The sequence below is a fragment of the Lissotriton vulgaris genome, chromosome 10, assembly GCF_964263255.1.
Source record: "Lissotriton vulgaris chromosome 10, aLisVul1.2, whole genome shotgun sequence".
NCBI classification, from domain to species: Eukaryota; Metazoa; Chordata; class Amphibia; order Caudata; family Salamandridae; genus Lissotriton; species Lissotriton vulgaris.
The window spans coordinates 504,449,720-504,471,999 of NC_141698.1; the positions used below are offsets into that span (position 1 = coordinate 504,449,720).

At 48.6% G+C, this 22,280-nt stretch overlaps 1 protein-coding gene across 1 annotated transcript in view; it reads left to right on the forward strand.

The window, feature by feature from the left end:
* The window catches only part of TEKT5 (tektin 5), a 905,041-nt gene that overhangs the window by 255,419 nt on the left and 627,342 nt on the right, over positions 1-22,280 (forward strand). The window contains exon 3 of the mRNA XM_086939788.1: positions 16,158-16,228. Within this exon, the coding sequence (XP_086795914.1) occupies positions 16,158-16,228 (71 nt within the window). The remainder of the gene's footprint in view (positions 1-16,157; positions 16,229-22,280) is intronic.

Consider the following 22,280-nt stretch of genomic DNA (forward strand, 5'->3'; position numbering starts at 1 on the left):
CCCCTAAATGACCCATGTGCAAAATTGGCTGGGGTGTCAGAAGGCATTCTGCCGTTTACTATGAGCCCCTCTAAGGAGCTAAGTTCCTCAAGTAGTATCTTTCCTCTTTTATTAGTTTTTATTTTATTGGGAAAGACTGATTGAGGTATATTATATGCTTCTTCAGTCTGCCATTAGTTCCAGGCAGTTTATGTGCAGGGATTGTTCCACAGCGGACCAAGCGCTTTCGGTGGTGAATTCTCCACAGCGGGCTCCCCAACCAGAGCTGCTGGCTTCTGACTCTCTCATGAAATCCGGCTGGCAACCTAAGATGGCACGACCAGTCCATGCCTCCATGTGGGCTAGCCACAAATTGAGTACCTCCTTGGCCTCCTACGACAACGGTATTTGCTGGGCGTACAAGAGACCCCTCCGCAAGTGAGATGCCTTGAGCCTCTGAAGTGCTCGAAAGTGAAGGGGTCCTGGGAATATAGCCTGAATCGAGGCAGACAAGAGGCCAACTACTCTGGCAATCCTGTGCAGGGAGGCTCGAGGTTTCATTAGCCGTTGTCGAACCTTGTGTCGAGTCTTCGTTACCTTCCTGGATGGGAGACTCAACGTTGCCCTTTCCAAGTCTATGACAAAACCCAGGAATGTGATTGTGGAGGAAGGGGAGAGACTGGACTTGGTCTGGTTCATCACGAATCCCAGCGATTGGAGAAGAGACACGGCGGAGTGCACTTGCCGGCAGAGAGCCTGAGGACATTGATTCATGAACAGCATATTGTCTACATAGACGATCATCCGAATTCCCTGCTCTCTGAGATGTTCTACCACTGGATGCAGAACCTTGGTGAAGTATCAAGGAGTCGAGAAGAGACCAAAGGGCAGAGAAGTAAACTCAAAAGTCTCGTCCTTCCTTGAAACTGCAGGAAGTGACGATGGGGGGGAAAGATCGGAATCGTCAGGTACGCGTCCTTGAGATACAACCTGACCATCCAATCGTTGAGGCGAAGGTAGTCTCACAAGAGATGGATACCCTCCATCTTGAAGTGGCGATAAACCAGCCCCTTGTTGAATTCCTGAAGGTCTGTAATTGGGCGGTAGCCTCCATCGTGCTTCTGAACCAGGAACAGATTGCTCAAAAAACCTGCTGGATGAGGGGAAGACCTGCAAACTGCTCCTTTCCTCAGCAACTCATCTACCTCCAGCTGAATCAGGCAAGCCTCCTGCTCTGAGAAGCGAAGTTGCTCGGGAGATACACGTTGAACAGGTGACTATGTGGAAGCCCTGTACTGACTGTAAGATCCATGCGTCAGTGGTAAGGGACCGCCAACTGTCAAGGAACTGAGCCAACTAACCCCCCCCCAAGCAAACACATAGGAGAATTAAAGAACTCATTGTGGGGAGAGTTGTTGTTGCCGCCCCCACGGGGGCCGTTCCGCTGTCTCCCCTGTCAACCACGTCCCCTGGTCGGATAGAAGCCTCTGAATCGTGTTGAGTCCTGCCATTGCCGTCTCTGAGATTGTTGTCCTCTGCCAGAGGCACCTTAAAAGGAACGGCCAGCCGAGCGCCCCATAATGTGGCAGGCCCGGAGGAAAAACGCCTGTTAAAAATGCGCTTGACCGACGATTGGTCCTTATTTAAGGAATTAAACGTGGACACAAATCTACTTAGCTCCTTAACAAAAGGATCTCCAAAAAGTCCCTCCTGAGCTACCTGGCCTGCCTCCAAAGTAGCTAATTCACCCAATTTTGGGTCCAACTTAATGAGCAAGGACCTGCGCCTTTCAGTTGAAATCACGCAATTGGCGTTTCTCTGGGCCCATCTGGATAGGATGTCAGGCTGAATCAGGGCACCAGAGGCCTTGGCGTCTTCAGCCATGTCAAATATCTTGACTAACGGGCCTGTAATGTAAAGGAGCTTGTCTTGGCAAGCTCGCCAAGACCGGTCAATACCCTTCTTGAGATCTTTGATGTATTTAGTCAAGAAGGTCGCCATCCGGGCATCGATTTCCAGTGTCACTGCCGCATTGCCCTCCAAAGAGGGACAAGGATACTCCGCCCTCAACCTAGAAGGCACTTCCTGGTCTCAAGGCTTGCGCAGCCTACTAGCCATGTACTTCGCCACCTTATCAAAAGGGACCCACTCTGAAGAGCGGGGGCGCAGAAGTTCTTCTGGATCCAGAAGATCCAATTGGCCCTCACGGGGTTCTGGGGGAGTGGTAGAGGGGCTGCATGACCGCTGGTGGTCAGACTCTCCGTCCAACCCCTGAGGGGAGTCGTCGGAAGGTTGGGGGGAGGTTCCCTAGTCTATATTATCCAAAACAGAAGGCTCTGCCTGTATGTCCACCTGAGGGGAGGAGGGGTTCTTGTGTCAAGATACGGTTCTTAAGTCTGGCGAATGCGTCCAGAACAAACCCTTTGGAATGGGCTCGCTTGCTGGGTTTCTCTGGGGGAGCATCACGTTTGTGCCAGCTCAATGAGCAGCTTCTCATGGAGGGACACTGCCTCCAAAACTGCCCTCACTATAGCGGCGTCTACCGCATCACAGAAGTCATCTGTGACGGGGAATTACTGGACATCCTCCTCCTCGTAATAACCCTCCTACTCCACAGGCAGGTTATGCATAACTAAGGAGGGTAAGGCAAGGGTTGATAGCCACCAAGTAAGAAGGAGTCAGTAAACACTGGGCGAAGCCCAGCCAGTATGGGCATCCCAAGGGGTGAAGAAGGCTTTGCTGCAGATAGTGCAAAGGGGAGGCCTGTAGAACAAGGAAAAACCCCCAGGCCAATATGAGTCAGCAGAAGCAGACTAGCACCCTCAAAGTTAAAACGGGGTAGGAAACCAGCCTGGGGTGTCAGCCAACTAATGCAGCTTCCTCGCTGCAGTTTTACCCCGCAGGGTGCTAACTTCCAGGCCGGCAGGGACTCAAGAGAGAACGCGGGTGGATGCGCTCAGCTGCAGGCCATAACTGATGCGCTCTCCGCCCGTGTCTCTGAGGAATTTTGACAGCACGAAGGAGCACCCTCTAACGGTCGGCGGACCACCGCGCCTCGTGGTCCCTTCACAGAAAACACAACAGAGACGGCCGCGAAGGGATGACAAAGCGTTCCTGCTTCCTTTAAAACTTAGCCGATACTTCAATCACCCAAAACATAATGTTTCAACAGGAAAAAACACTGATTAAACTATAGTCATGAAAGAAACACGAGGAGCGAGCTTCACACTTAACGGAAGGCTGCAGCAGCGAAGAAAGTGGGATTCCGACGAGGGACAGCATTGGTTATCGGCACGGCTGATTGCTGATTGGTGGACTGTTGTTATGACTTTACACTCCTTTTCCCTGTGGTTATGGGAAATTACGTTTTTTCTTGGAATGCTGAAATATTAAAATGGCTGCTGTTTAAATAAATGGAGGAAAGAATGACCTAATCCTCGCCTCTGGGTCCTAACATAGAATTCATATTCGAGCAACATATTCATTGCAGTAAGTCGTACATTTGTCTACTGCAGTGGGACCAGACATATAATGCATGGTAACATGAATTGGCATAGTGCTGTACAGTACACATACAGGTGTACCTTTAAAGGACTACCTCTACCCAGAATCATCCGTATTGGTCTGTCTTTCTGAGGAGGGAGTCACCCTATCCTTGTCCCTAAATAGGAGCTCATATTAACATTTTTGGCCGTCTTTCGCCTTTTCTCTTTTGCATATTCTCTTTTTGTTGGCTGAGACTGAGTCTCAGCATTGTGGTTCATACCTTATCCCATTTCCTTGCTGTCTGCGTGCTTTCTGCTGAGTGTCCATGATGCTGAATTCAGTGTTTGCATCCATTGCATTTTGGGGTTTGTTTTCAGGGGGGGTACATTTGATTGGCTTTGTAAGTGATGCAAGGTGGGTAGGTGCTTCTTGATGGGTAGCATACATGACTGCCATCTTCTTGCTGTGTCTCCTTTCTGTGATTGAGCAGATCTTTGCCTTTGTGTGAGGGTGTGCTTTTGTCACTGTGGGTTTCTTTTGCAGTGTTTCTCTGTTGTTCATCTCCCACTGGGATTAGTTGCCTCTATCCTCGCCATCCCTTGGATTGGGCCCTGTTCTGCTGCCTTGCAAGTGACTGTGGCCTTTACTCTTGGGGTTTCCCCTTCCTTATATGGTCCTTTGAAATGTAGCTTAGGCTTCTCTGCTTTTGAATCCATTATTTTGGCCATGGTTTGGTGCATGCTTGTGGTTCTACGTCTGTGTTACCAGGGGTTGGTTGGGCTGGGTTTGTTTGGAGGCCCTTAGTCTCATTTCTCCGCCTTTATCTCAGATTTCTCTTTTGTGTCTCTGTCCTTGTACCACCCTATTCCTCCTCCACCCCACCCACCAATTTTGCTGGGCTGTAAATGATAGCCTGGCTTCTTCTTGGGGCTTACTGGCTTTCTTTCCCCATCAAGCTGGCTGTAAATGATGGTTACTTTGGTTGATGGCTTGTCTTGGCTTCTTTACTCTCCTGCTGTCTTGTGGGTGGGGTCAGCTATTGCCATTTCCCACTCTCTGGGGCTGATATTCTGGGTGCAGTTTTGATTTCTGACTTTTGGGGTTCCAATGCTTGCTGTCTTGCTTTCGATCCAGTGCTGTGTTTGTTTGTTTTTTCAGAGTTTGTTGTTTCCTCCGTTCCTGCCCGCTTTGCCGTTTCAGTTTACATGCCTGGTAGATGATCAATGCTGGATCTGCCTGGGTTGGTAGATCCTCACAATGTAATCACTGGGAAATTAAAGTCAAGAGGAGTTAATTCTTTGATTTCTTACTAGTTTTCTAATTACTCAGATTCATCTACCTTATCACAGTGCTTCGAAGCACTGCCCTCCCTTCTGTGTGTCTTAACTTCAGGTGTAAGACAACAGTGGTCCCTAGCAGGGAGACAAATAAATGAAAATAAATATAGACTCAGTCAGTTCTATATTAGTGAAGACATACCCAGCCGGGCAGAGGTCTTCAAGGTATATATTTCAATCAAAACATACAAAACAAAATAACACCTTCAGCAATTCACGTGCGTGGGGCACAAGCCTGTACCCAACCACGACCAACCACAGACAAAGACATACAAAAAGGGCTTACAAGGCAAAAATCAACAGTCTCTGTAAAATTCCAATTTTTGGACAGAGAATTACTTATTGGTACCATTACATAGTTTTCAATATCGAATGCCACAGGTATATGGTACACAGTGGGTCGACGACGTTTCGGACCCCCTTGTTAAATAATGGGGTCCATCATCAGGACAAAGCAATGGTTGCCTTTAAGGTTATTAGCCTCTTTAGCCAGGCCAGCGGTCCGCAATCTCATATAAGAGCGCGAGGGCGGTTGACTAGAGCAGGAACAGTTGAATAACTTGGTCCAGGATTTAACGGTATTTCAAAAATAGAACTTATGAGGGTCCAGAGGCGGAGAGGGGATTAGCAACTCGTGTCCGCTTGTACCTTAGAAACCGGATAATACCGGGAGCGCCGTGTCGCGCTGGGATCCTGGAACCAGGGGGCCGGATCAGTCGGCAAAACTTGGGAACCAGGAACCCAAGTTTTGCCGACTGATCCGGCCCCCTGGTTCCAGGACCCCAGCGCGACACGGCGCTCCCGGTATTATCCGGTTTCTAAGGTACAAGCGGACACGAGTTGCTAATCCCCTCTCCGCCTCTGGACCCTCATAAGTTCTATTTTTGAAATACCGTTAAATCCTGGACCAAGTTATTCAACTGTTCCTGCTCTAGTCAACCGCCCTCGCGCTCTTATATGAGATTGCGGACCGCTGGCCTGGCTAAAGAGGCTAATAACCTTAAAGGCAACCATTGCTTTGTCCTGATGATGGACCCCATTATTTAACAAGGGGGTCCGAAACGTCGTCGACCCACTGTGTACCATATACCTGTGGCATTCGATATTGAAAACTATGTAATGGTACCAATAAGTAATTCTCTGTCCAAAAATTGGAATTTTACAGAGACTGTTGATTTTTGCCTTGTAAGCCCTTTTTGTATGTCTTTGTCTGTGGTTGGTCGTGGTTGGGTACAGGCTTGTGCCCCACGCACGTGAATTGCTGAAGGTGTTATTTTGTTTTGTATGTTTTGATTGAAATATATACCTTGAAGACCTCTGCCCGGCTGGGTATGTCTTCACTAATATAGAACTGACTGAGTCTATATTTATTTTCATTTATTTGTCTCCCTGCTAGGGACCACTGTTGTCTTTATATGATTAAGCTCCCCGAGGTCCCTCGCTGATACCAATTGGGGTCCCCTTGTTGTTCAAAATAGTTAACTTCAGGTGTGCCCAGTTGGGCCGCTCTGGTAGCCAACTTGGAAGCATTCTGGGGAGAAGTGATACTTGGCCATTTATAGGAACATCTGGGAATTAAATATTTAAATTTTTTGTTTTAGTTAGGGGGTTGGGTGACTTTTTATGTCTCTTGATTAAGGACGGGATGAGAAGTGAAATCCAATTATTGACATTACTGGTAACTAATCAAATTAAACTCAATAGGCTTCTTGACTGGCAATATCCATGCAAGTGAAAGGCAGTTGACTGATACAGGATTATGTCTTTATTGTTGTGCTATTTCTTGGTTCTAGCTCATTTACTCAGTATGCAGTAAGGCCTTAGGCCTAGAAACTATGCCCAACCCGCAGAAACGTATCTCTTACACCCAAGATACACTGCTTGCCTGGAACACTAAAAAACACCCCTAGTGCAAATTCATCCTCAAGGAAGACACCCCTTTTTCAGGATGTATCCTTTGTAACACATCCAAGGAAACGGAACGCGGCCGAGTACTTCGGCTTGGCCTCCTGAATTGCAGATCCCTAGTAAAACACGCCAACGAAATAAACATCCTCACCCAAAACTCGATGCTAGACGCATTGTTTCTGACCGAAACATGGCTGACCCCCCACAGTGACTTCGACATGGTCAACGCAACCCCTCCCGGTTACCAAATCTGCTGCTTGAATAGACCAGTCGGCAGAGGTGGCGGTCTAGCCGTACTCTACAAAGACCATCTTAATTGTAGAATCGAATGTGGAACCGTCAAAGACTGTGAAAACTGCAACTTCACCATCCAGATCTCACCATCTATCTCACTCTCAGGACTTTTAGTGTACCGTCCACCAGGCTCGCTAGGAGAATTCTCCAGCACCCTGATGGATCACATCTCACTAAAGACAATTTCAGCCTCCAATTTTCTCCTCCTAGGGGACCTTAACCTGCACTTCCTTGATCCCGCGGACAATGCCGCAGCTAACCTACTTGCTGATCTCACAACAGCCGACCTCCACCTCCTGAACTCCAAAGCCACCCGTGAGAAAGGACAACTCCTGGATCCTATTTTCACTAATATCAAGAACCTGAAAACCCAAGATCCTACCCCCCTACCATGGACTGACCATATGCTGGTCCCTATGCACTGGTCCCTCCAAATCACCCCAGCATTTAAACAGAAAACCAGGATACGAACCAGACGGTGGCACAAGCTAGCACCAGAGGAATGGGAAGTGAAATTACGGGAAACCGTCGGCCCTCTCTCCACGGACCCTGACACCGCGGACAGAGAATTTAACGATTGGCTCACCCACCCCCTAGACAGCCTTATCCCTCTTACCAGCACTCTAAAACATGTAAAAAGGATCAACCCCGCTCCCTGGTACACACCCGCCCTTAACGCCTTAAAGAAGGAGTGTAAAAAGACAGAATGCACTTGGAGGAAAAACAAATCGGTGTCGGAGAAAGACGCCTATCTATCATCCATGAAAGCATATAAACGAGCCCTCCACAACGCGAAAAGTGCCTTCTACGAGGAAAAAATAAAGAGTTCCTCCTGTTCAGCCAAGGAGACTTTCTCTATCCTCAAAGAGCTCCTCCATGTCCCAGACCCCCCTCAAAAACCTATGGACCCCAAAGCAGCAGAGGAAAAATGCGTCAAGCTAGCCACCTTTTTTGACGAAAAAATTTAAAAAATCCTCGCCTCCCTCCCTGCTGCTAACCCCGACACCACAGAGAGAGCTAAGGAATCGCCGCCCTCACCCGATAAGCCTTATCTAGCGTTGTTCGGCCCAGTTACCGAAGAGGAAGTGGCGGCAACTTTTACATCAACTAAGAGTGGAGCCCCCAGTGACCCAGTTCCCATACGGTACGTCAAAAACATCACCCAGACCATAGTGCCCCAATTGACTGCCCTCATCAACATCTCGTTGGCACAAGGAGAAGTCCCTTCAAACTGGAAGGAGGCTGTCGTAAAAGGGCTCCTCAAAAAACCATCGCTAGACCCTGCAGATCTATCCAATTATAGACCTATATCACTCATCCCCTGATAGTTAAGGTCGCCGAAAAACTAGCGAACAAAAAATTGTCACACTTCCTGGAATCAAACCAACTCCTCAACAATTCACAGACAGGCTTTAGACCAGGTCAGGGCACGGACACTGCTCTCCTCGCAGCAGTAGAGAAGACCAGGGAAATCATCGATACAGGAGGATCAGTGGCAGTGGTCCTCCTAGACCTGAGCGCGGCCTTCGACACGGTCAGCCACCAGGTCCTAATCCAACGTCTTGATAACATCGGAGTAAAAGACAGGGCGTTGAAATGGCTCACGTCCTTTCTCTCCCGACGCTCCTTCCAAGTATGGGAAGGTGAAAGCCGTTCCCCCTCCATTCCCCTCCAGTGTGGTGTGCCACAGGGCTCATCTCTAAGCCCCACGTTGTTTAACGTGTACATGGCCCCACTGGAGGAACTGGTTTCACCTTCTGGAGTTACTATCGTCAGCTACGCTGACGATACACAGCTGGTGGTAACGCTGTCCCACCCCAAGCTAGAGCCCTCCAATCTCCACGACTGCCTCTCCAACGTCCATCGGTGGATGAGTGATTCCGCCCTTAAATTGAACGGATCCAAAACAGAGATCCTGCTCCTAGGACACAACACCACGAACCTTCCCCCTAACATCTGGCCCGCCTGCATGGGTGATCCCCCCACCCCCAAGACGGAGGTCAAGAGTCTGGGAGTGTGACTGGAGACAGATCTCACCTTCAGGACACAGGCGAGAAAGACAGCCGGCATTTGCTACGGTCTACTCAGATCGTGCAGGAAAGTAATTCCCCTACTGCCATTCCAGTCGCGTCTCTTGCTGATCCAAGGCCTAATTTTATCCAGGCTGGACTACAGCAACGCCATTTATCTGGGAGCTCCGGAATCCACTTTCCAAACTTTGCAAAAAGCCCAAAATGCCGCAGCCCGACTTCTGACGAACACCCCAGCCAGAACATCAGCCAAGCCTGCACTGAGGAAGCTGCACTGGCTCCCAATCAGGGAAAGGGTAACTTTCAAGGCCCTCTGTCTGGCCCACAAGGTACTGAACAACAGAGGCCCCCCAATCCTCAACAACTGGATCACACCCTACAGACCCACGAGAGCGCTTCGATCCGAACATGGAAACTTCATCATAATCCCCAGGGTGAAGAAGGCCCGTGCAGGTGGCCGCCGTTTCTCAGTCAATACGGGAAAAAAATGGAACGCACTCCCCTCGAACCCCAGAGCAGAACCTAATCTCCTACGGTTCAGGAAGTCTCTTAAAACCTTACTCTTCCCTTGAGCCGTCTTCATTCCCGACCTTCATCCCTTGGGAGCACTAGGTTCAGCGCTGGGATACCCGCTGGGTGACTACGCGCTCTAGAAAAATCTAAAATAAATAAATAATAAATGCATGGGAGCCCTATGGCTGTTCTCTACTTCTGTGTGATTCTAATCAGCAGTGTCCTCAGGTTTTGTTTAGGAGCATAAAATAGGCCTACACAGCTACTATGCTCTCCCACCATAAGGGTGGACCCTCTAAAAATCAATTTTTTTTTATATCTGTGATTTGCCAGGGTGAGTAGCACCTTATCAGTGCAGTGGTTCTTAACCTGGGCTCCGCGAACCCCTGGGGGTCCTTTATACCTACTCAAGGGTTACGCAACTGGTAAGAACATAAAAAAATGTAATAATATTACCAGATTAATAAAGTATATATATATATACATAAAAAAGAAAAATGCAAAACTGATAAAACTAAAAAGTGTTGTAGATGTGAAAGAAATTAAAATTGGAGGTTATACATTACGCTCTCCTGTGAGCCTTTGAAAGCCAGCGCCGTGGGCCAACCACCGCAGGACCGCCTGCCCAGATTATGGTGAAGTTTGGCAGCGTGGGAGTAGGGCATTGGCATGCCGCCCCCTCCCACACTGTTAAACTCCTAATCAGGCCCTAAGTATCAGAGTCCTAGTGGATCATGATGTGTATTAGTTTAGTACAATAAGTGCAAGCCAGAACATGACTCAATAGTTGGTTTCAGATCCTCTTTGCTAGCATACTGAAAGCAGCAGAAGTAAGGCAAACAGTATCGAGAACAGATGAGTGGTAGCCTTAATTGACGCACTGGTATGCAACCACAAAAAGAAAGCATGTACTAGGATCAAAAAAGACAAAATCATGTTCTAGAGTCTAGCATATCGCTTCGTCTTTGAGAAATAAAACCAGATTTCGAAAAGCTTCAACCTTCCCGCCAAAATAAAAATTTCAGTTTTTGTATTTATTTTTTTAGTTTGTGAAATAAATAACATATCTCAGAATTTGTGTATTTGTTTCTGTGTATTTTCTATTGGTTTGAGGTTTAAATTAGTGAGATTGCTTAGGATTCTGCGCTATTGCTATAGCCTTAAGGGCCCATATAGGAAGATGTCTATACCACCACTGGGGATAACATGAACAAAAATATAGGACCCTCACCTTTCAAATCGCAAACAGAGATTTCGTATGTGTTCTGTCTTTTAGACCTTTTCTGTAAAATGTCATAAAAATAAGCTTTCCCACTATTATGTAGGAATGTGTAGAATTCAGGGATTTCAAACACTGGTTGATCAATTCATTTTCCCCAGAGAAAGTAGAGTCTATCCTCATCTTAATGCTTCACCTATCATAATACCCCATACGTGTTACTATGGTGTAACCTAGTGATACTTTGGGTGCTTTTCAATCAATTTATCAGGTTTTCATGATCTAAAAAAAAAAAAAAATACAGCTTTGTACTTTAATATATGTTACATATGTTTTTAAAAAGCCCAAGTGTGTAAAATCTTTTGCTTGCATATGTGGATAATGAAGAGGAAATACTCTAGGAGGAGGAAGCGGGAGGCCCGGAGGACAATGGGCCCAGGACTGGCAGCACCTAGCCCGGAGAAGATGATGCAAGAGCGGCAGGAGGCACTCGAGGCGGTGGCGACGCTGGGAGTGGCGGACGCTACTGAGAGCACGGACTATAGGCTGCCGACTGAAATGATCGCAAGCGGATCGTCCTCGCCATCCACTGTGCTGTCAGACGACGTTACTCTGCCTACGGTGACGCCACAGACGACTGATTACATAGCCTGACTGATAATGGACATCTGATGGACTATTGCCCTGCCTATATTTCTCAGAATGCTCGCTATATCCTTTACATGTTGGCTGCGGCACGCTGCTGGGGCTAGAGATAGACTTTGGTGCCTTGCGCAAGCCTAGAATGCATAATCGATAAGAAACCATAGCTATGTCGCGGCGCGCTGACTGGGGAGGTGGTTAGGCGCCCGCTGCGTAGAGAGGCCCTTAGAGGGTGGGCCGAGCAGCCATGGCACATCGTAGTTCTTCAGCTGTACCGAACACATCTCAGTCGCTCTAAGGGCCCCGGATAGGGGAATACATTGGAGTAATTGCTGGCCTCGGGCTTTTGGGTCGTTGACAGTGCACCCAGCTAGACAGCCGCTACGCTGACCTCCCACCTCTACTGAGGGTGGATCCTATTACAGTTTGGACGTATGCTCCTTCTGGGATGCGCCCTTTTGGTTAGTTACGAGTTTCTTTTTCATTGTTTCCTGTTTAGTATGCAGCACATTTACTTTCTCCCCAGTAGCTGTCCGTTGCTCCCCCTTGAGGCGCCCTCCTGGCGATGTGCGGGCAAGACAAGCGTGATCACATGGCACACACTAATGTATTGACATGGGATATCCGCTGCATGCATATGCCGACACAACGCTACTCAGTAATTTCTTATCTGCAGCGCCATGGGGTGAGGATTGCCCTCCTTTAGGAGACACACATGACGCAGGTCGAACTAGACAGGCTCCGGCAGCGCTGGCGGGGGCAAATACATGGTACCACCTTCTCGGCGCATGCCCGAGGCACACTAATATGGGTTAGAGCGGGTGTTCCGTTCAGTTGTATAGACACGACAATAGACCCGGAGGGTAGATATTGCCTAGTGCGGGCAGACTAAATGGTCAGGACATCCTGCTAGGCTCACTTTATGTCCCCAACACGAACCAGGCCACCTTCCTAGAGTCCCTGAACCAGATCCTTCATCCATATGCTGGCCTCCCCTGGTTGTTAGGCGGGGACTTCAACATGGAGCTGTATGTCGGACTAGAACGCTCCTTCCCCCGCTCCGAGCTACGACGGCGATGTCCAATGCGCAAGCGTTCGGGGATTGGCTCGAACATTGGGGGGTGCAAGACCTATGGCGGGTTCAACATCCGATGATAAAGTGTATTCATATTACTCCCCAGTGCATGGCTTGCATGTCCGGCTAGACCGGATACTTGGTGCCCAGTCCCTGCTCCCCTTGCTCGCCGAATCGGAATACTTGGAGAGGACATACTCTGACCACAACCCCCTGCGGTTTAAGCTTGACTGCGGGGCAGACCGCCCACCCATGCCTACGTGGAGGCTGCAACCGGCTGCGCTTGACGACCCTGAGTTCCGCTCTTCATTGGGCGCGGCTGTTTTAGACTACTTTGAAAACAATGTGGGTTCTGCGAGCAGCGGCACAGTGGAGTGGGACGCACACAAATCGGTCATGAGGGGGCATTGTATGGGAACCTCATGGAACATACACAAGCAATGTCCAATTCTCTCACGCACTTGGAGAATGAGCTGCTACAGTACGAGAGGGGGGCGAAGGGGCAGTGCCGCACACACAAACCCTGAGTGATATGCGTGCTACTCATGCAACCTTCATAGAGCAGTTGAGGTGCCATAATTTTGCGGCGCATACAGCTAGGACACATGCCAGGGCAGATAGGGCCGGGCGACTCCTAGTCTGGTTGATACAAAAGGAGAGCAGGGGAGCCCCAATTGGAGCGCTCCGCATGCCGGAGGGAAGGGTGCTATATACGCAGCACGAGATTCACCGTGCCCTGGTTGTGCACTACACGCAGTTATACCGGGCCCGGGGCACTGGCCCTAGACACGCGTTAGAAAGCTTTCTGGACTCAGTCACCCTGCCGGTGGTTCCTGAGGAACACCAAGACGCTCTCAATGCACCCCTCACACTAGAAGAGGTGGGAGATGCGATCCAGGCCCTGGTGACTGGAAAGACGCTGGGGCCTGACGGACTGCCAGCTGAGTATTATAAGGCCTACCATGACAGCCTGGCTCCCATACTCCTAGGCATGTACAACACAGCGATTGACGAGGGCTCGCTTCCTGCATCCATGCGAGAGGCGTTTCTGGTCTCCTTGCCCAAACCTGATAGGGATCTGACGGCGCTGGGCCCCTACAGGCCGCTGGCAATGCTTAATATTGACTACAATATCCTAGCTAAGCTGTTGGCTGAACGGCTGGCGCCAGTTGTCCGGCACCTCGTACATACTGACCAAAATGGGTTTGTGCCGGCGCGGTCCACGTCCTTGAACCTCAGGAGATTCTTTAGGGTAGCGGATGGGGCATTGGAGAGGTGGCCCAGGGCGGGATGCCTAATGTTTGACCTGGAAAAGGCTTTTGACAGCCTGGAGTGGGGGTATTTGGCCGAGGTGTTGACACGCATTGCGTTCGATGTGGACTTCCTGCAAATGGTTGACCTCCTCTATAAGCGACCTGTGGCGAAGGTGCGGTTGGGCCCTTACGTCTCGGAGGCAGTGACGGTGGGCAGGGGCACCCGGCAGGGTTGCCCCCCTGTCTCCCCTACTGTTTGCACTAGCAATGGAGCCTTTGGCGGCAGCGCTGCAGCAGACTTTAGACGTAGGGATTCCTCTAGGGGACACCACACACCAGCTCTCGCTATATGCCTACGACCTGCTCGTATTCATTAGAGACATGCACTGTATACCGGGGCAGCTGGCCCAACGGCTCGACGAGTTTGCTACAATCTCGGGACTTCGGGTAAATGTGGCCAAGTCCTGCTTATACGCGTTTGACAGCGGGGTAGAGGATCCAGAGTACTGCCTGCGGGGCACAAGAGTCCTATGGAGGGCTGATACCTTTAAATACCTGGGGATCCAGATCTATCGCCAACCAGCTGACCTGTTCGACGGGAACCTGGGGCGAGCGGTGGCAGCGCTTAAGTCCCAGATAAGCTTTTGGTCCACGCTCCTGCTAACAATTACAGGTAGGGAGGCACTGGCCAAAATTATCATGCTCCCTAGACTTCTATATTATTTTGTTAATCTGCCCCTGTTCATAACTAGCCCCTTCTTCTCTAAACTTAATGTGGTCCTCCGCGACTTCATCTGGGGCACATCCGGCATCAGCTAGCGCTGCCGAAACTGTTCCTGCCAACGGACAGGGGGGTGTTGGCTGCCCCTTGCTTCGAACACTACTACCTTTCCGCGCAGCTACAGTGGATTGCCCGCTGGTTGGCAGACAGAGGAAGGGAAGACACTGCCACGCTTGAACCACCGTACTCCCTGAGCCCTCTTTCACCCACTGGCGCCACCTGAGAAGCCCAGTCCGCCGTTGCTGGCGGTCGCATACAAATGCTTTTGTAGAGCCCTATTCCTCACTCGTAAGGTATTCCCATATGCGCCTGCTATACCCTTGGTGGGCTCCCCACGGAGCGGGAGGGCTATCGCTCACCCTCTACTAGATCAGTGGGGAGAGGCAGATGTTCAGAGACTGGGGGACTTATACAGAGACAGAGAGCTGGTGGCCTACGAAATGTTGATAGCTGAAAACGGGTTACCGCCGGGGGGGGGGGGGGGGGGGTTCCTGCTGCACCGCTCGCTTGTGGCGAAAATGGCGGCTCGCTGGGGTGACATGGCGACGGAGCCCACGCAACATCCCACTATGCAGTACCTGCACGTCATGGGGAGGGGTAGACACCTGGTCCGCTGGTTCACCGCATCGATACGGGCGCACACAGAGATCAGCCTAACCCCACTCAGAGGCAAGTGGGAACGAGACTTAGACAGGGTACTAACTGATAAGGAGTGGGAGAGGCTGCTTAAGAGCCCGGTTTGCATACCCCGTAACATGCGCCTTTGCCAGATACAGCTCTTTATTGTCCATAGGGCCTACCTCTCCCTTGAGCTCATTAATAGATACTTCCACAGATCTGACTCATCCTGCCCCAGGTGCGATGAGGTGGATGCAGGGCTGGTCCACCTCTTATGGAACTGTCCTAGGCTGGGCACTTATTGGCACGAGATCTGTGGAGCGCTTAGGGCGTGCACGGACCGTGTCATTCCCTATGGCTGGGGAACGTGTGCTTAGTGCCCTGCGCTTGCCGGAGGGGACGGATGCACTGGATGCTGGAGTAGCTTAGGTAGCTGCCCTTGGTGGTCGGACACGCCGCGGGTACTTCACTGTTGAGACCTGGTGTCATACAAAGCCTTACCGCCTCTAGGCGTGCAAGCCTGTGCTGCACACAGGCCTACACAAGATGATGCGCGTTGGGGGGGCGGGACAGGGGGGGAGGGAGTTGCATGCACATGTGTATGTGCTTTTGCCGCTATAGTTTGAATGTTTGCATACTTGTTAGTTCAATGTCATCTCTATTTGTGGCTACATAGTAGCGGGATTCACCCCGTAATTATGTCATTCTGCCAGATTGGACTATAGGGCAGCGGTACTATGCCTCAGGACGTTTCGGACTACATTTTGGATGGGCATGCCAGGCCATATTGCACGTATCCCCACATGTGTTCATAAGTGTGATTACATGATTGTACACCGCTCCATTTTGCGATACCATAATGCTGTACAGACATGTTTGGTTTGCCAAGTTATGCTGACTGACTCTTGCATTGTACCCTGAAATATAAAATATAAAATGCTAATAAAATAGATTTGACAACAAAAAAGGAAGAGGAAATACTCTGAATTGTATTTTTATATAGTTTTTCTTTAATTTAACAGGAGATTGCAATGATACAGTGCGTGAAAGAAAAAATGAAAAGACTTATAGTAAAAGTTGAAGCCCAACTTCAGTAAGTAACCCTTTTCAGCCGTTTCCTCTTCATATGGCAAAGTTGTATAATTATTTTTAATTCACTGGTGTATCTTGCTTGTGGCGTGCAGTAGTTTCTATGTTTCTTTAATCCAGGTTGCCACTTATTTTTTTGTTGCAATAGTCAATGTGTTTAGAGGCAATTACATTTGTATTTTGATCAAATAATGTTCCAGTCAAGCAATGCATTTTTATAATTCATGTTGTGCATCATGAAATAATTATACTAAATTAATTATTACAATTGTTAAGACTATTATGTTATGTATCATAGCTCTAAATTAATTGCGTATCTTTTATCGAAATGTGTGGGAGAGAGCAACGTTGAACTGCTGGGGCTTTTGTCATTTTAATTTTAGTCCCAGGTGTAACGAATCCGACTTCCCACCATAATATGCGGGCCAGCTTAACAAAACCCTATATCTTTCTTTCAAGGAATAAAACATCTTTGCACACCGCACTGGTCTCTTGCACCATTCTAGATCTCTTCAGTATTTCAATACCGGTTTGCTTTTTTCGTCAGGAATTTATTTTCTAACCTTCTTTTGCTCATTCTCTATTTGTATGATGCCTGACAAAGGGTTCAAGGGATCTGGGAGAGACCATCACTCCACTCGAATGCTGTTGCCCTTAAGTATGGTTGACGTTCCTGGCTGCTCAGCATCGGATGCTTTGTATGACAGATTTTATTTTCTGTGAAACCTGTCAGCTGGTTCAAGGGTAATATTTGTCTCAGGGCTTCAGCTTCAAAGGAATGTAGTGGATTCTTAGCTCAGACTGACTGTTGACCTCGTTTCACAGAGGTCCCATATGTGGTGTTTCTACCAATATGATACCTGAAATTGCTGCAAGGCACATTGAGAAAGTGCCCTCACTGCCTACCAATGTACTCAGTCCTGAGAAGCTTAGGTGTCTTTTTTCCAATGTTTTCGACAAGGAAACCTAAAGGACTTACACAGGGGATCTGTACCACAATAGTTTAGATGATTTAGCTTTCTTCCAGTGCCAGGAAGCATTTGTTTGCAACTATCTTTGTCTGCAGTATGAAGCAAGGTAGGATGCTTTCTCCAAGTGCCATGTGGGTGGGTCAAGACAGAGTCTTCAGACTATGGATTTACTGATTTTAGGACAGTGGACAGTTAGGAATCCCTAATAGAGAGAAACATTGACTTCAACTGATCAGTAATAGCCCAAGCACCTTGTATGCCACCCTAGGAGGACATCTGCTGTTTCTGTCTTGTTAGCTTCGTAGTAAATATGTTGCTAATGTGGGATGTATGACGGTACAACGCGTGCTTTTACAACGCATACTGTTACGGCGCAGGTTTTACAACGCAAGTCGTTACAACGACTTGCATTGGGGGCGCTGGATAGTGAATAATTTAATTTACTATTCCAACTCCCTTCCCCGTGGATAGTAGGGAAGGTGTTGGATAGTAAATTAAACTATTACCTATCCTAGAGCGCCCTCCAGTGAAAGTCGTTGTAATGACTTTTGTTGTTAAATCTGTGTCGTAACGGTACTTCGTTGTAAAAGTTCCGTTGTGAAGGACGTTCCCCGTTAATGTGGGATAGAAACCAGGGACTTGAGTTGAAAGGTCGCGTTCACTTTCTTCGCGGTGTCCATCTTCCAACTATTCCTGTGTTTAGATTAAGGGCCTGATAATGAGTGTGGCTGCCTGATGGGCCACCAAAGCCACAGTGGCGGTACGGCAACTCCGCACTGGCGGTCCGACTGCTGTTATATGACTTTGGCTGTTGGAATGCCATAGGACGCTGCTACCACCAAATATCCTCTATCCCTGGCAGTCTTGCAGCGATCTGAATCCTCAGTATTGTCGCTCTGCAGCTGCAGCACCGTCAAGCATATGAGTTTCTTTACTGCCCTCCTTTTTTATGATGGTAATCCCGCCATGAAAAGGGTTGTGGCGAGAAAACTAGGGGGGCCCTACAGTTCCCCCTGGTACCTCTGTGCATGGGGTGCAAGAACGGGGGCTCATGGTGTACACCCTGTATTTCTGCACCCCCAGTTCCAGCACAGCATGGACTTTGCGGTCCATGCCATGCTGGAACGCGCTGTGGCAGTCCTACTGCTCTGCCTTTCTAAGGCTCTCTAATTAACCTTTGAAAGGCAGGGCAGTGGGAGGTGGAGTTTGGCGGAGTGGGAGAAAGTCTATGGCATGCGGCCCCATTCAAACACTACCAAACTCATAATCAGGCCCTAAGTTTCGGAGACTTTGTGGATTGTGGTGTGTATTAGTTTAGTACAATAAGTGCAAGCCAGACCATGACTCAATAGTTGGTTTCAGATCCTCCCGTCCCAGTGTCATCCCAAACAACATACATTTGTTTCTTTAGGGCAGCACTTGTCCCTTAACGGAATGCAAGTGCAGGAACTGAAGTCTGTCGTCCCATGCTGGCTTCATCCATGCTTTCGCAGTCAATAACACGTTTTACAAATTATGACCTGCCTCATTAATACTCATTAGCATGTCATGGCATGTTTTTTTGTGACCCGTTGCAAATGAACATTTTGTAATAACATAACGTGTATTTGTAAAGCGCACATGCACCCATAGGTCTCTTGGCACTGAATAACAGATGTTTATTGTTACCCAACTCAATGGTACTCATTTTATCGACCTCAGATGGATGAAAGGCTGAGTGGACCCACTGGGATTTGAATCTGTGACCATGAGATCGAACACAGGCCCCTGCAGTGGATGCATTCGTCCACCGAGCCATCAGACCCGACTGAGCCACCTGACCCCTGTGACGTTTTAATACAAAGGTTGCAGCACAAATTGCACACCCATTTGCAAACTGGTCAATATGCAAATTTCAAATCGTGTTGGTGCTTAATTCAGTGCGGTGAACTTATTTTTTTTATTCATATGTTAAACACAAGTTGTTTCTCTGTAGGCCTGGGGGAATGGAAAAACCTTTCTCACTGCAGTTGCTTGCAAAACGTTTATTATGCTGTGTGCCTAAAAAAGAAAACTTAAATAGGCAGAATATATTCAAGGAAAGACACAAAGTGGCTTTTTTTGACATTGGGGGAAAGTTGTGATTCTGATCGCCTGATGTGGTGAACTCTCTGTAAAGGAGGATTTGTAAATATTTTGCCTCACTTTTTCACTCCGCCTTTTAGGCAGTCTTTAGGAGCACAGGTTGTCATCACATCATAACACAATAAAAATCTACTGTACCCAAAAAAAACATTCTAAATTCGGGGTTTTGTGTGCAGGGATGGGAAAGGAAAATTCCCTTCTACTATTTAGAATCAATCATTTTTATTGTGTGGTAGTAAAATCACAATTACACAGCTGAGCTGCCTATATCAAGGTGCCGGCAGAGCGAAGATCATGGGGCATTACACAGCGTTCAGGTCCTCATCCCGTGGGGTGACCTCGCGATGAGCTAAAACCTCAGAGAAATCGTAAGGCACTTTAGCGAAGATACCACTTTTAAACACAATAATAGACAAACGAAAAATATCGCCACTTCCCTCCACCCCACCCTCGACCCACCCTCCGCATCAGTTCAAAACCGCATTTCGATTACTCCCTGGTGGTAACCAATAGTTGATAACTGTCAATTCAGTCAGCAGATGAACCAGGTGGATCTAATGGTATGAGCTGCAAGATCTGTAGATATTTCGGACATGTTGCTTCCCTCATGTCTTTGGAAGGAGCTGCAAGAAAGGGGCCCATAATTTTGCATATTCCTTGCCCTTCCCTTCTACGCTAAGTGAAAGACGCTCCATTGCTAATAGGTGTCAGAGCCTCTGAATTCAATCTCGAAGGTCCGGGACTGTCGAAGACCCCCACTGCACTAAGAGCACCTGACTTGCCGCTAGCAGTGCAAATGCTATCTGCTTACCCCTTAGTGAGTTCAATGGGAAGGACCCAGAGTGAGGAAGACCCAGAAGTGTATGTTCAGGAGCTCGTGGCAATGTGATCTGAAATGCTGCATCAATGTCATTGAGAATTGCTGCCCAGTAGCGCACCAGCTTCGGACAATGCCACAGCAAGTGTACTAGAGTACCAGTAAGGCCACACCCCGCCAGAAGAGGTCTGACTTGGATTTGTCCCAAGAGTTAATGCGCTCTGGAGTATAATACCAGTAAATGACCACTTTATACGCCGACTCCGCACCCGCTGTATTAGAAGCAGTATGGCTCGCACTGTAAAAAATGTGTTCCTTTTCCTGGTGCGTTAAGGGCCTCCCCAACTCAGTCTCCCACCTGGTCTGTGCCTTTGTGCAGTGTTTCTTAGGGTGCGTAGTGATCATAGAATAGAGTCCAGATATGAGTTTACGGTCATCTTTCTTACACACCAGCAATTTTTCAAAGGCTGTCAAGGACGGGACATGAGAGCGAAGTTCTCAGAGCGTGTGACCCAATGGGCGAGCTGTGAATAGTGAAAGCCGTCTGAGGCCGGTAGATCGTAATCATTGCACAGCTGAGAAAAGGGAATAAGGCCGTCAAGATCAAAAAGGGAACTTACCCTCCTCTCTCCACCGTTGAAATGTCGGGGACGCACAGCCTGGTTGAAAGTCGGGGTTGTCCACGATAGGGGACACAGGGGAGGGAAACGAGGTCCATCCTTTCTGACGTGCCAATTGATCCCATGTTTTGAGGGTCTGGGATGTGACCAGAGAAGAGTATAGCCCCCATGCTCTATGTTTGCGTGGAAGCCACAGTTCCCGCCATATGTTTTGTCCCGCTACCGTCTGGTCCATAAAGCTCCAGTGTTTGCTGACGTGAGCCGTGGTTTCTTATTATCCCTCAAAAACTTATTAAGGAGTCTTTGCAGTTTCCGAAGGACGCCTGGTGGTGGAGTCACAGATAACATCTGAAAGAGGTATAGGATGCGTGGGAGCACTTTCATTTTTAGCGCTGCCAATCGCTTGAACCACGCCAGTTTAAGGCATGTCCAGTCGGATAGCGCCTTGACCGTTTGCTCCATCAACAACGCATAATTGAAGGCGGTTGTCTTAGTGATGGACAAGGTCAGCCAAATGCCCAGATACGTGATGTACGTGTGGACCCATTGAAAGGCGAAATCTTGCTGTAGATCTTGGACCTCTGTCCCCAGGATAGAGATATTAAGAATTTGTGACTTCATAAAGTTGACTTTGAACCCCGCGACGGCTCCAAAGGTAGTAAGTTCCCTGGACAGATGTCGTAAAGTTGGCCGAGTCTGCGTGAGGGAGAGGATGACATCATCGGCATGCATACTAATTTTATGCGTATCAGCTCCAAATTTGATGCCTGCTATATTAGGGTTGGACCGAATACGTTGGGCAAACGGCTCCATGTAGAGCGCAAATAAAAGTGGGGATAGGGGACAGCCTTGCCGCGTACCCAGGGCAATGGGGAAGAGGGTCGATTTACAACCATTAACCCGCACCGCGGCTGTGGGGCTGTTGGGATAAGAGTATAAGTAACGAACCCACCATATGAAGTTATGCCTGAAACCAAAGGCTCGTAGAACCGCAAAGAGATACTCCCACTCGACGCCAGGGCCGGACTGACTAGCGGGCAGTTTGGGAAGCTGTTGAGCTGGGGGCTGATTTCACTGCAGTGGGGGCTGATTTTGTTCATGGAGACCTGCGTGTGCTTCGAAATAATTAAAGCAAAACAAATTTTGTTTAGCACACACAGGTCTCCATGAACTAAATCAGCCCCCAGCTCAGCAGCATTCCACACTGCCCGGTAGCCAGTCCGGCTTGCTCGACGCGGTTAAAGGCCTTCTCCGCGTCAATCGAGAGCAAGAAGGCCTGAGTGCGAGATCGGTGTACCAAGTCTATGGGGTGTTGGAGCCGCTTCTTTCTTCTATTTAGGAGACCCTGACCCACTTGTGTGGCATGCTTCATCATTGGGTCACATGTTCATCCAGGGTGGGCTGAACCTCTAATGAGATAATGCTTAAGAATGTATGTAAGAATTAAAAAAAAATTAATTGTCTAGCAGAATAATCCTATAATTATTTGTTTAGGACTTTTGCATCCATTCATCTTCAACATGT